This window comes from Girardinichthys multiradiatus, chromosome 2, assembly GCF_021462225.1.
Source record: "Girardinichthys multiradiatus isolate DD_20200921_A chromosome 2, DD_fGirMul_XY1, whole genome shotgun sequence".
Classification (NCBI taxonomy): Eukaryota; Metazoa; Chordata; class Actinopteri; order Cyprinodontiformes; family Goodeidae; genus Girardinichthys; species Girardinichthys multiradiatus.
In genome coordinates this window covers 27,408,336-27,422,413 of record NC_061795.1, presented here as the reverse complement: position 1 = coordinate 27,422,413, position 14,078 = coordinate 27,408,336, and the positions used below count along the sequence as shown (strand labels likewise).

General features: G+C 37.3%; 1 protein-coding gene across 1 annotated transcript in view; it reads left to right on the top strand.

Moving 5' to 3' along the window:
- Positions 1 to 14,078, top strand: part of rasgrf1 (Ras protein specific guanine nucleotide releasing factor 1) — a 49,657-nt gene that overhangs the window by 12,888 nt on the left and 22,691 nt on the right. The window contains exons 2-11 of the mRNA XM_047347934.1: positions 720 to 826; positions 1,029 to 1,176; positions 2,363 to 2,455; positions 2,543 to 2,796; positions 5,209 to 5,288; positions 5,450 to 5,643; positions 7,583 to 7,692; positions 7,793 to 7,911; positions 9,934 to 10,094; positions 13,448 to 13,511. Of these exons, the coding sequence (XP_047203890.1) occupies positions 720 to 826; positions 1,029 to 1,176; positions 2,363 to 2,455; positions 2,543 to 2,796; positions 5,209 to 5,288; positions 5,450 to 5,643; positions 7,583 to 7,692; positions 7,793 to 7,911; positions 9,934 to 10,094; positions 13,448 to 13,511 (1,330 nt within the window). The remainder of the gene's footprint in view (positions 1 to 719; positions 827 to 1,028; positions 1,177 to 2,362; positions 2,456 to 2,542; positions 2,797 to 5,208; positions 5,289 to 5,449; positions 5,644 to 7,582; positions 7,693 to 7,792; positions 7,912 to 9,933; positions 10,095 to 13,447; positions 13,512 to 14,078) is intronic.

Sequence of the window (14,078 nt, the reverse complement as noted above, 5' to 3'; positions counted from 1 at the left end):
GGTATATGTAAAAGTAAACAATGTAACAAATGAAAGAGTTTATGAATATGGTTTTTTAGGTGTGACATTAGTTGGAAATCACATGTAACATATATATACAATCTAAATTATTATGAAGTACTTTATGTTTAAGTGAAGAAAGTACTTTTAAATCACAAATCAGTCTAACTGCTGTATTCAATCTGTGGAGTGAAACTGTGTAATAGAGTGTAGGAATACAGGAATGTCCAAACATCACCTGGTTGAGGAGGGTCTGACCTTTTCATAGGTAATGTGTTTGTATTTGTTGTACTGTATGTATGTGTAGAATGATTTGTTTTGCCATGTATGCATTTGAAAGTATGTATGGAATATAATGCCACTTGCAACTACAAAATGGACCTATTTTGTCTTAAGTTAAAGACAAATGTTTCACAAGTACAATGCCTAATGGCTACTGACAGATCTTCTACATTATGAGACAAGGACATTTTTGTTTTTGAGGTACTGGTGTAGGATTTATGCTTCTCCATACCTCATTTCAAACAATGACCTATGCTGTGAAATGAGGGAAATCCCTGCTGTCTTAAAGATCTATATCGTTACATGTGTAATAATCTTACTAACACAAGCTTATAAATGAACACTTTACATGTAGACAATATTATAAAAAAAGATTATTGATAGAGCTGTTCTTTATATTCCACAACTCATTACTGTTTTCCTTCTGTTTGTTTTAGTACTACTTCACTGTCAACTTCACCCATGAAAACCAAAAGGCCCTTGAGTTGCGTACGGAAGATGTAAAAGACTGCGATGAATGGGTGGCTGCAATATCACATGCCAGGTAAAGGCACACATCATAATAGGCAATTAGACACTAGATTAGGGTAAGACATCTACTGGGGTTCTCAGCATGTCATACAGTTTAAATACGATGACTTGACTGTTTCAACATCACATAAAGCTGTGTGCATTAGCATGAAATATGTTGTTCAAGATTCAGCACAGATCCGAGTGTGTTTTGTGTGTGCTTTGATGTGATGCAGTTACAGAAACTTGGCTACCGAACATGAGACTCTCATGCAGAAGTATCTTCATCTGCTTCAGATTGTGGAGACAGAAAAAACGGTTGCTAAGCAACTTCGACAACAGATAGAAGATGGGGAAATAGAGATTGAAAGGCTCAAGTCAGAGGTAATATTTACAGATTTTTTTGTTTGTTTATGTATTATGATATTATGTTAATCCCATGTGTTGCAGATCATCACAGCTGCCACAAAAAAAAAGAAAATTGGCAAAACCAACTATATCTGAGTTTTATTTCTTCGGTTTTATTAATTTCAACAACGGTTGTTTATTGCATACTAGTTGGTATGGTATGATATGGTTGGTATGAGATTTCCACTATATGATAATCTTGAAAATAACAATATCATTAAAGACAGCTTGGTAAGGGAAAGATAATTCACAAGATAAAACCCTAAAACCAGCAGAGGATGTGCTTTTTACTATGCTTGTACTAATGATACATTTAAAGTAGTGGAATGAAGTGTTTTATTATGAGCAACCAAAAACACCAGAACCCAGGACCTTCTTGCTGTAAGGCAACAGTGCTACCAGCTGTGCCACCATGCAGCACTATGTGTCCTTTATAATGCTTTCAAATTATATATATTCCATGTATAGTGGGATGACTGGTTTTACAATGTGTTATTGTGAAAGGGCAGATAAAGTTACTTTTGTCGTACTTTATTTCCATTATTACAGATGGCCTGACCATCTTAGGTTGAAATGTCAATGCTCTATTTGCTGTAAATTAGCGCCCCCAAGAAGTCAAATAATTGTTTGTTGAATTAATAAAAAAATATGGCTAACTCACCTCAGTGAAACCATCTCTCCTGCCCCCAAAAATGCCTGCTGTCTGCTTGATTTTCAGGTTGTATTCTTAGGATTTTACTTTAATATGCAAATACAAAGCTCAATCAAACAATTTCTTGAATATGCATGAACTCTATGAAATGTTGTGACAGCTGACTCTGTCAGTGGAAATAAAGTGAGAGAACACATTATCCTCAGATTTGAACTCAGGGTTAGCTTAAAATTGGATTTTTACTTTCCCAACACCCTTTTTAGCTCCTGTTAATACAATGTAGTTTGGCTGCATCAAATGTCATTGAATACTCAGTAGTTTAATGATGGACATTTAGAACTAACACTAGGCACAATTACAAGCGAAGTGAACACTGCTAGTTTAGTCAAATTTGTCACTTCTATGATCTGTCCAAAATGATTTGGTCACTTTGTTTACTTTCTGCTACAGTAAGTGAGAGGAAGAGAACAGCTCAAGTGTGAACAATTAGTAATGTTGCTTTTCTCACAGATTGCCGGCCTGCTCAAAGACAATGAAAAGATCCATGCCAGCCCAGCAGCTGCCCCGACAGATGACGACTCAGAAATCAAGAAGATCAAAAAGGTAGTTGCTTATAATTTAAACTTCTAGCTTTTTAAAATATATTTATTCTGTGTTCAAGATGTCAACAGACTGCATTGTCTGCTGCAGGTCCAAAGCTTTCTGAGAGGCTGGATTTGCAGGAGAAAGTGGAAGACCATCATCCAGGATTACATCCGCTCCCCTCACGCAGAGAGCATGAGGAAGAGGAACCAGGTGGTGTTCAGCATGCTAGATTCAGAGGCCGAGTATGTCCAGCAGCTTCACATCTTGGTGAACAACTTCCTGAGGCCTCTACGCATGGCCGCCAGCTCCAAGAAGCCGCCAATTACACATGATGATGTCAGCAGCATTTTTCTCAACAGGTGGGTTCGTTCTGTCTCCCACAAATCTTCTGAGGAGTAGTTTTCAACCTTTTTTCTTTTTCCTGCAGTCCTAGACTAATAAAATAGTTTCACCATGAACACTTTAAACCCCTCCTCTACTTACTTTGAAGATCACTCAATGAAACTTCCTATTTATTTATTTATAGATAGATATTATATGAAACATAGTTTTTTGTTTGGTTATCTTAATTCTGCAGATCTTTGCCCAAGGATGAGATGTTAATATGTTTGTGGCAGTGGATTTAATCTATTCTTGTCAAAGAATAAAGTACAAAGAAACTTTAAAAATTAAAGAACAGTTAGAAAAACAAAACTCTTCTAGTACGTAATCAGAATATCTGTAACATTTAGAACATATGGTTCTGTTGTTGCATCTATTATAGTAATCAAATATGTCCTCGATAAGCTGCTGCTTAGTGTCACACCACAGCAAATGTAAACAATAGGTGGTGGATAAATTAACTTCCTCACACATAGGGCAGATCAATAATGTTTGCACGCAGTACCTTATTTTGTTGTAATCTCACATTTTTGAGGGCAGTGCGTACAAGGTCGATGATGTGGAACTCTAAGTAACAGTTGATGTAAGACTGTCAACCTAACCATCAAACCATAAATATTTACTTTATATCATTACAACTTTGTAATCATTCAACAATCTTAGTTGATTTAAATCAATTTAATTCTAAGATCGGAAGAATTTAGATTTTATTTAAATTTGCTATTCTTAGGCCTTTGAAGCTATTTTAGGGTACAGTTTTGAGTTTTTGTGGTTTATAGTTTCTGTAGGAGCTCAAGCACTCTTGGGAGACCCCTGCTGACCTGGGGGCACTAAGCAGCAGCTTAGCATGCTTATTCCTAAGGCTGGCTCTGGTTATAGGGGTTATATAAACAGTTCCTATGAGGTTAGTAGAGGATAATTTTGATACAGCGGAGGAAAAAAAGTATTTAATACACTGCCGATTTTGCAGGTTTCCTCACTTGCAAGGCATGTAGAAGTCTTTAATTTTTATCATGGGTACTCTTCAACTGTGAGTAAATCCAGAAAATCAACCAGCCAAACCAACCAGTAAGAATCCCGGCTCTCACAGGCCTGTTAGTTCCTCTTTAAGACGCCCTCCTGTTCTCCACTTATTACCTCTATTAACTGCACCTGTTTGAACTCATTATCTGTATAAGAGACTCCTGTCCGCACACTCAATCAAACAAACTCCAGCCTCTCCACGATGGCCAAGACCAGAGAGCTGTGTAAGGACATCAGGGGTAAAATAGTAGACCTGCACAAGGCTGGGATGGGCTACAGGAAACTAGCCAAGCAGCTTGGTGAGAAGGCAACAACTGTTGGAGCAAATATAAGAAAATGGAAGAAGTTCAAGATGACGGCCAATCTCCCTCGGTCTGGGGCTCCATGCAAGATCTCACCTCCTGGGCATCAATGATCATGAGAAGACCCTAACCCTAACCCCAAGAACACCATCCCTACCATAATGCATGGCGGTGGAAACATCATTCTTTGGGGATGCTTTTCTACAAAGGTTACAGGACAACTACACTGCATTGAGGGATGGATGGATGGTGCCATGTATCGGGAGATCTTAGTCAACAACCTCCTTTCCTCAGTGAGGCAATTGAAGATGGGCCGTGGCTGGGTCTTCCAGCATGACAACGACCCGAAGCACCCAGCCAAGGCAATTATGGAGTGGCTCCGTAGGAGTGGCCCTGCTTAGGAGGGAGCTGAAGGTCCGTATTGCCCAGCGACAGCCTCAAAACCTGAGGGATCTGGTGAAGATCTGTATGGAGGAGTGGTCCAAAATCCCCGCTGCATTTGCAAACAAAGGTCTCTGTACCAAATATTAAGTTTTGTTTTTCTGATGTATCAAATATTTGTCATGCATGAAAATGCAAATTAATTACTTAAAAATCACACAATGTGATTTTGTGGATTTTTACTTTAGATTCCGTCACTCACAGTCGAAGAGTACCTATGATAAAAATTTAAAGACTTTGCAAGTGGGAAAACCTGCAAAATCGGCAGTGTATGAAATACTTGTTCTCCCCACTGTATCATGTTTATCTTTATTAGGTATGTCAAGAGATGGGGCTTTTTTTCAAAAACATTATTCAATTGGCATAATGCATTTTTATTGCTGGCAAACCATAAGCAGTGATTTTACTATGAAGTGCATAGTCTATATTACTCTCGTTGGCATTTTTGTTTAACAGTGAATATTTGTTTTTGTTCTTCAGCTTTGCTTTAAAAGAAAAATTAAGACGTAAACCAAAATCAAACAGCAGAATTTTGTACATCTCCAGATTTGTTTTTAAATTTAGAGGTATTAAATATATATATTTTTTTACTAATTGAATTGTATATTTTTTTTCTTATTTTAGTGAAACTATTATGTTCCTGCATCAAATATTTTACCAGGGTCTGAAGGCCAGAATAGCAAGCTGGCCAACATTGGTGCTTGGTAAGAAGTCTCTACTTTACTTTCATCACCCATTATTAAATTTTTTGAGAAATGTGTTGTGAGTAGTCTGTACAGTATGGAGAATAACTTAACGTTGTAATTTGGTGAGAGCCCACTCTGAAATGTATACCTTCTTTGTACTGGCACTGATATCTTCACAGCTGACCTCTTTGACATCTTACTACCCATGCTGAACATCTACCAAGAGTTCGTGAGGAACCACCAGTACAGCCTGCAGATCCTGGCTCACTGCAAGCAGAACCGGGACTTCGATAAGCTGCTGAAGCAGTATGAGGCCAAACCTGACTGCGAAGAACGAACTCTGGAGACTTTTCTCACTTACCCAATGTTCCAGGTATGTTTGTTTGTGTCACTAATAATCTTTTTCAGTACCACAAAAAAAACCAAGTTTTGCTGCCAGTGTTTTGCTTTAACCTGAGCCAAATTCTCATAACAACTTGTAAGAATATATATAGTTTTTTTTTATCAAAATGTCCATATTGCAACTTAATAATGCATTGTTTAGCTTATGAGGTACCAATTATGTGAAAGTGGTGGCAGCATTATAGTTTAAAGATGCCTTAGAGGACAACAAGACTGTTCAAAGAGAAACAAACGCAAATACAAAAAGGCTCTTGATGGTTTATTAATGGGTTGATCATTACCTAAAGTAAACAGCCAACAGAGCTCTGAACTACTTTCAAGAGAGCCATATTTAAGTAGTGTAGACGAAAAGTAAATCAAATATATCATAACGGAACTGAAAATGTTAGTTCAAATAGCTAACATCCAATCTGGTAAAATCTCAGAAGACAAGGCAGGAAAAATGGGATATGTCATTTTTCATTAAGGCAGTTACCCTGAAAATTATCTAGATTCTTGCCAAATCACAATGAATTTCTTAGCTATACACCCACAGTCAAACTACAGCATTTCACACTATTTTACCATTAGTTAACAGCGCTAACAGATTTCAAGGGGCATTTTAGGTGTTGAGTGTTCTGAGACCTTAACAGCGATTTGTTGTTTTCTGCATTTTCCTTTGAGAAACCCATTCATTGATATGGAAGTTCTATATGGATTCACAAAAGACGATTTGTTTTATTTAAAGCTTCTCCATCTGTGGCTTGTTGTTGGGTTTGGCTCTTTCAGTCTCCTAATACTTTTTGCAAAAAATAATTTTAGTGATCTGAAAGTTTCCCTGTATTAGACAGTAACAGATGGTACAGTGAGTCACTTGCCAAGCCTTTTTTTAAAGGACTAGTCCATATTCAGGCAGTTTCCTAGAAATACTTCTCAGAAGGCTCTGTGTTGCAGCTACTATTCGAAATCACATGTATTATTTTAGGTGTGGGGTGCACGGTGATGCAATGGTTAGCACTGTGGTTCAGTAGGAAGAGTAGTCGTCTTGCAATCAGAAGGTTGTGGGTTCAATTCCAGCTTCCTCCTGCCATATGTTGATGTGCCCCTGGGCAAGGCACTTAACCTCAAGTTGCCTACCGATCTGCATATAGGTGTATGAATGTGTGAGCGTTAGTGAGTACAATTGGGTGAATGTGGTTCTAGTGTAAAGCGCTTTGAGCAGTCTGTATGACTGGAAAGGTAGGTTCAGTCCATTTACCATTTCACTGCTGCCTTGCAGGAAGAAAATTCTGGGTTCAAATCCTGGCCTGGGCTTTTTCTGCTTGGAGTTTGCATGTTCTTCCTGTGCATGCATGGGTTCCCCTGAGGTACTCCAGGTTCCACCCACAGTCCAAAAACACGCTAGGTTAACTGGGATCTCTAAAATGGCCTTAGGTGTGAGTGTGTTCTTGCGCGGTTGTTTGTCCTGTGTGTCTCTGTGATGGACTCACGATGTGTCCCTGCCTCTCCTCCAACGACCACTGGAAATATGAACCACCACCCCCCTCATGGATATTTCTGGCATGCAAGCAACACAATCTTGCAGAAAGACTACAAGCCGCAAGTGCTTAGACTTTAAAATGGAGTTTGTTGGCTAAAATAAATGTGCTAATAATGAATTCAAAAACAAAAAGGTTTATTTATTTTCAGATGTATAAACAATGTTTTAAATTGCCATAAATTGTCAAACTGCTTAAAATTCATATTTAAAAAATGCAGTATACAGTTATATGATGATTCAATGTGTGTTGCTGATTCTGCCGTGTTGCTAATAAATTAAATAAACTATTTTTTTTAAACTTTGAAATTCTGCATTTTATTTTGACTACGCTGTTGTTTTGTTGTGCTTCTGGCGTATGACTCCTGTTTTGTTTACTGTTGTGTGTCTCCAGATTCCAAGATACATTCTTACACTCCATGAGCTTTTGGCCCACACACCTCATGAACACATTGAGAGAAACAGCCTGGACTTTGCCAAATCTAAGCTGGAGGAGCTTTCAAGGTATTTACATGACACAAACTCTGAACTTAGCATCAAATCACCGCTGATCTTGAAGTTTAGCGCCTGCTAAATGTGAGTGATGAAATGTCCTCTATCCTAGAATAATGCATGATGAGGTGAGCGAGACGGAAAACATCAGAAAGAACCTGGCAATAGAACGCATGATCATAGAGGGCTGTGAAGTCCTCCTTGACACCAGCCAGACGTTCGTGAGACAAGGTACCCTCCATCTCCATCACACCATAAGGGTGTCTTTCCACATTACCTGACTGACATCCTGATCTCACAGGGTGCGAAAGGAATTGCTTGATGCTCTTTGGGGAAATGCGAACATTATTCACAGGGAGAGTCTGTAATTTCCAAATGTAATTAGACTGTTGTGAGGCAAACGGATGATGAATCAGGAACTGTAAATGTCAGATGTCCCCAACAGGCCTTGGTGGGTGAGGAGAGGCTAAAAAGGGGTGGGAGCTTATTCAATCCCTATCATATTATGTACAAGACATGTTTATTTAAATTTTCTTTTCCCTTTTTTTTTTTATTCTTACTCTTATCCTTGCCTCGCATTTATTTTTAAACACTTTAAACTTCATATGTTAATACAGTGCATAAAGGCAGATAATCCTTTTTCTCACTGCCTGGCATCAAATCAGACTAAACTTTGCTAAATGCCAGAATAATGAGAGATAATTTTTTAGAAATATTTTTAACTGTCCTCAAATATAAAAGTTTATAACCATTTTCTACATGGCATTTTCTACTTTAGTACCCGACATAACTGCATTTTGAACTGAATTATTCCTTCCATAAGCTTCTCACAATAGTTTGCTGGGGTTTTGGCCCACTCCTCCAGACAGAATTGGTGTAACTGAGTCAGGTTTATAGGCCGCCTTGGTCACACACACCTACACATTTTCTATGGGTTAAGATCAAGGCTTTATGAAAGCCAATCTAAAACATTGCCTTTGGATCATTGTCTGTTTGGAAGACATATTTGTGCTAAAGCTTTAGCCTCCTAGCTGATACGTTGCTTTTTCTTTCCTTTTTTTTTTTAAATATGATATGTTGCTTTAATATGTACACATGACGGTCTTTCCTCATGATGTATTTTGTGATGTAAATTTGTTATTCAGCACAGAAACATCAATACAACATGATGATGCCACTCGTTACATCGCAGCCGGAAAGATGATTTCAGGCTTGCAAGCTTCTCTCTTTGTCTTTCAAATGTAACAATGGTCAGTTTTTGTTTCATCAGACCAACAGACATATCTCCATAATTTAAGGTCTCTCTCCCTGGGTGCATATTTGCTTTTATGATTAGTGGCTTCTTCCTCTCTGACTGGCCTTTCAGCCCAGGTCAGTGCACCAATGCTTTCAGTGAAATAGTGATAATCTCTTATGAGCTTCAGCCAGCATCTTCAAAAGGTAATATAATTTTGTTCTGTGTTTGCACCAAAATACACCAAAACATGTTCATTTCTAGGACACAGAACTCATCTCCTGTCTAAAATGCATGATGGCTGGATATTATATTTAAATACAATTAACTTATACAGCGCTTTTCCAGTGATGTCTGCTACTTTTGAAGTACTTTTACACCATAGTCACTTTCACCCAGCCTCAAAGATGCACACACATTTATACACTGATAAGCAGAGTAATGGGCAACTTGGGGTTAAGTGACTTTCCCTGGTGCACAGTGACACGTGGCAGGTAAGCAAAAACTTTCAGATTACAAAATGATTCATTTTAACAGTGGGCCACCACCACCCTAACATATAATAGTCTGAACAGATGAACATCTTTAGGAATCTAGACATTTTACACAAGGATGACCCAGACTAGTAGACGTCCACAATTCTCTTCCTGATGTCTTGGATAATTTCTTTGACTTTTTTCATTGTCACACAAGACGCTGAAGTGTTGTCTAAAAAAACATCCACAGATTTGTTCTCTTTTTGCTCAAATGTTATGAATTAACTTATCAGAACCTTACAAAGCCATGATATCATCTGAGCTTCATGTGATTGATTGATCTCAGTGTATTTAAAGTTATGAATTTGAAGAAATTATATATATCCCCCATCAATTTGTTAATCCTAACTGAGGTAAAACAGAACACTGTGACGCATTTATGGTTATTGTCTTTTTATAAAATATATGTAAATAATTTGTTTCTATTGTAAAAATTGGATCTCCTTTTCTATGTGTGACCTGTTTTAATTCATGCATATGCAGGGTCTTTAATCCAGGTGCCAATGAGCGAGAAGGGCAAGATCACCCGTGGGCGACTGGGTTCTCTATCTCTAAAGAAGGAAGGGGAGAGGCAGTGCTTTCTCTTCTCCAAGCATTTGATCATCTGCACCAGGGGCTCTGGAGGCAAGCTTCATCTCACGAAGGTGGGCCTAAGCTGCAGAGCTAGCTAAAGTTGTAGCTTCTCCTAATTTTAACATGTCTTGCAGCACAGCGAATGTCTATGCTAATATTAGGACAATAATCAACAGCACTGTATACAGCACATACTGTATACAAATACATAGTGGCTATCAATAGTGTATACACCAATGCATGTCATTACATGCAGTCATGTGGAAAGTTAGGATACTCCACGGCAGTCTGTGTGTTTTCTAAGCATATTTGGACTAATGGATATTTTGAATTTTTATTTCGTCCATATGAACAAAGCGCACAAAGACAAAGAGCATTTTTAAATCCTCTGTAAGGTGTAATTAAAAATGCTATTTCTCATAAGGAACAAATCAAGATTCCCACATTTATTCCCAGGAGTATCACATCAGGTAATCATGATTGGAGCCAAAGAGCTGTCTGAGGCCTTCAGAAAGACGATTGGAACAGTTTATGAGACAGACATGGGATTTAAAGAAGTCTCAAGAGAATTTGAAATTCACCGTTCTACTGTATGGAAAGTAGTCTACAAGTAAAGGACATTCAAATAAACTGCCACCATGTCCAAGTCTGGTCATCCATAAAGTTCACCATGAAAGCCAAACACAAGATGTTGAAGAAAATTTCTAAAACCATCATCATGGGGCCAACAGCAGGCGCATGCTACTATTGACTGGAAAGTGCATGCCTCTACAATTAGAAAGGGATTGTACAAGTCTAACTTTGATGGAAGATGTAAAAAGAGAAAATCTCTATGAAAAAAATGAATGAAAACTAAAGTTTGTCAGAGAGATTAAGATAAAAACCCAGCACTTATAGAATAAAGTTCTTTGGCCAGATAAGTCCAAAATTGAATTATTTGGATACCAGAACAGAGGACATACAACAACAACCTCATACCAGCTGTGCCCAGAGTTGGAAGTGTCATGGTTTAGGGATGCTTTAATGCAGCAGGACCTAGCTAGCTCATCATCACCATGAATTCTGATTCAGGATAACAACCGTAGAATAAAAATTAATGCAGAACCACAACTTCACCATGCGGCATGACAATGACCAAAAATGTCTGTTTGTCCAACAAGAACTGGTTAAAAACTAAGAAATGGAAAATTCTGGGCAAAGTCAAAGCTCAGATCTTGCTTTCACTCAGATCAAAATCTGAGATGACTTGAGAGAGGCTGTACATGCATGAAACATTTAAATGCAACATTTCCAAAAGATGTGTTTGGCACAGAAAAAATGACTGTATCACCAAAAGAACATAATATCCAGCGTGAAACATGGTTGTTCTGCATCATTCTATGGGATTACTTTGCATCAGATAGAACTGAGTTTTATTTTAATCTGAATGAAAACATGAATAGTTATAAATACAAGTCAATTCTGCCCCAAATAAGAAGGATTACATTTTGAAGAGTTACACTTAGTCCAAACACTTATCCAGATTCACAGCAGAATGCTTTCCAGAAACAAAATATAGTCTTGGAAAAGGCTAGTCAGGGTCCAGAACCAAATCCTGAATCAAGCTGTGGACAAAAGATGATAGGATTTGGAGAATAGAATGGAGAATTATTGTAATGTCAAAACGTAGCATGCTGGCAGACTCCTACCAAATAACTGTGAAAACTCAACTTCAGTAAAAAGGTATTTTAAAAGAGTATTAGTTTAATGCTGGATATTTGTATTTTTTAAATTTTTTTGATGTTTTTAAGCTGATTTCATTGAGTGATTTTTAGGTTCTGTTCTGATTTTCTTGTTTGTTTTTTGCATGATCTTGGATATTTTAAATTTGACATTTTTGTTGCGTGGTTTTTAGCGCATTGCATAAAATAGTTTTGAGCCACTGTGGATGTATTTAACAATTTGATTAAGGACAGTCACCTGAGGAGGTGTGTTAATGTTCTGTAGTGTTTGCTTCCAGGTTTTATGGTATTTTGAGTGCTTTTATGGACTTTTGGAAAAGGAACTTATTTTAAAGAGCAAAATTTTTATGTGTATTTTACCATCTATCTTTACCTGCTGTTTTATTTTCATAAAGATTAAAATTGATAACAGCTAGGCCTGCCTTCAGTCTCTGTTGCTTGGGCTCTGATGCACTTGCTCCCCATTGTTTAACAAACCTCCTGTATAGCCCATGCCCACCAACTTTGGGCTTCACACCCATGTTGAAATTTCTTTCAGAATCTAAGACTGTGGTTACCTTTTTGTCAGTGAACCTGTTCTAAGAGAATTTCTTAGGCTAGGTCGGAAGTTAAATCCTGGTTATTAGGGGAGAACAGGTTCTGGATTGGCCAAGGTTAGACCTTGGCCAACCACCTGCCTGGTATAGACCGAAGGAATGATGTATCAGGGACTCCCACAGTCAAAACATATGTAAATACTATTTAATTCAATTTTGGATTGTTGTTATTGTATATTTTTAATATTTGACATGGTGTTAACTGTATGTTTGTCAATGTGTAGCTCTTCCTTGTACCTAGCAAATTCCTTCTACTTGTGAAACAATACTTGACAATAAAGTTTTCATTTAGTAGTTTTTAAGCTGCTTTTATTGTAATTTTTATGTCCTGCGCTGATTTTATTCTTTTGTTGCATGGTTCTTTAATTGCATGGTGGTTTGTGCTTTGCATAAAACTGTTTAAATCCACTGTGAACTTGTTGAACAATTTAGTTAAGGATAGTCACCAGTGGAGGTTTGGGGACGTGCCCTAGAGTGTTTGCTTCCAAGTTTTATGCTATTTTGAGTTCTTTTATAGACATTTAGTGCAGGAATCTCTTTTAAAGAACACAAATCTTAATGTGCATTTTACTGTCTATATTTACCTGCTATTTCTTTTTATAAAAAATAAAATTGATAACAGCTAGGCCTACCATCAATCTATGTTCCCTGGGTTCTGATGCACTTGTTCCAGATTAATTATTGTGGTCTCAGTTTATTGTATCACCAAAAATCTACCAGGCATTAGATCCACTGTACATGTGTCTGCGTCGTTAAACAATGCTAACATTATTACTCCACATAGCTCATAGATCTGAGTTGTGCTTGCAAGTTATAATCTTTAATCATACGATGAAATCTATAGTTATTTATAAGTAGTTTTAGATAACAGCCATTCGTTCTCAGTGTTCAAACTGTACATTGTGATGCATATATGCAAGATTTATCTACGCAATAACGTGATACTGTGCCTTTTTTTCACAATATTATGCTTTTTCTCAATACTGGTTATGTTAAAATCTGAGAAATGTACATTTTGAAATTAATAGTATTCTAGCATGGTTTGCATTATGCTGAGTGAAAAAAGGCTGGTGTGAAAAACTAAATCTTTTTACGTGCTATTTTTAGAACGGAGTGGTCTCGCTTATAGACTGCACTCTGATGGAGGAGCCTGAGGGGACAGATGATGAGTGTAAGTGTTTAATTCATGTTCCAGCTTGCAGCAATATGCATTATATGCACCGTGTTTGAGGTTTTGTGTAATGTCTGATTGTTATAGTGCATAACAATGTAATACTGTTGTATAGTTACACATCGGAGTTTAAATTTTATTTAGGTGGGCAGCACAGCCAAAACACATTCTTAAATCCAAATATAAGTTGAAATACTGTTCAGAGATTGCAGCCTGTATAAAAAAAAAATTAGGAACATTTTCTACATCTGCTGGAAATTATCAGAAGTTTACTTTTGTCTTTGACCTACCTTTTTTAAATAAAGATTAATGTGTTTTTTCCTTCAATTTACTAGCTTTTTACTAAAAACAGACTGATGTGGTAGGAAAAAGTAGAGATGCACTGAGTCAAATGGCCACTTTAAGGTCTCCAGTTTTTGTGAAGTTTTGGCCTTCCAATACCAATTATATCTGATTCAGATTTTGCTTTAGAAGACAGTAAAAGACAATAACAGCACTGAAAAATATTTTTACCACCTTCAATGAGCGGTTTTTATTCATGTTAGGAGCAGAGGTGACACCACACTA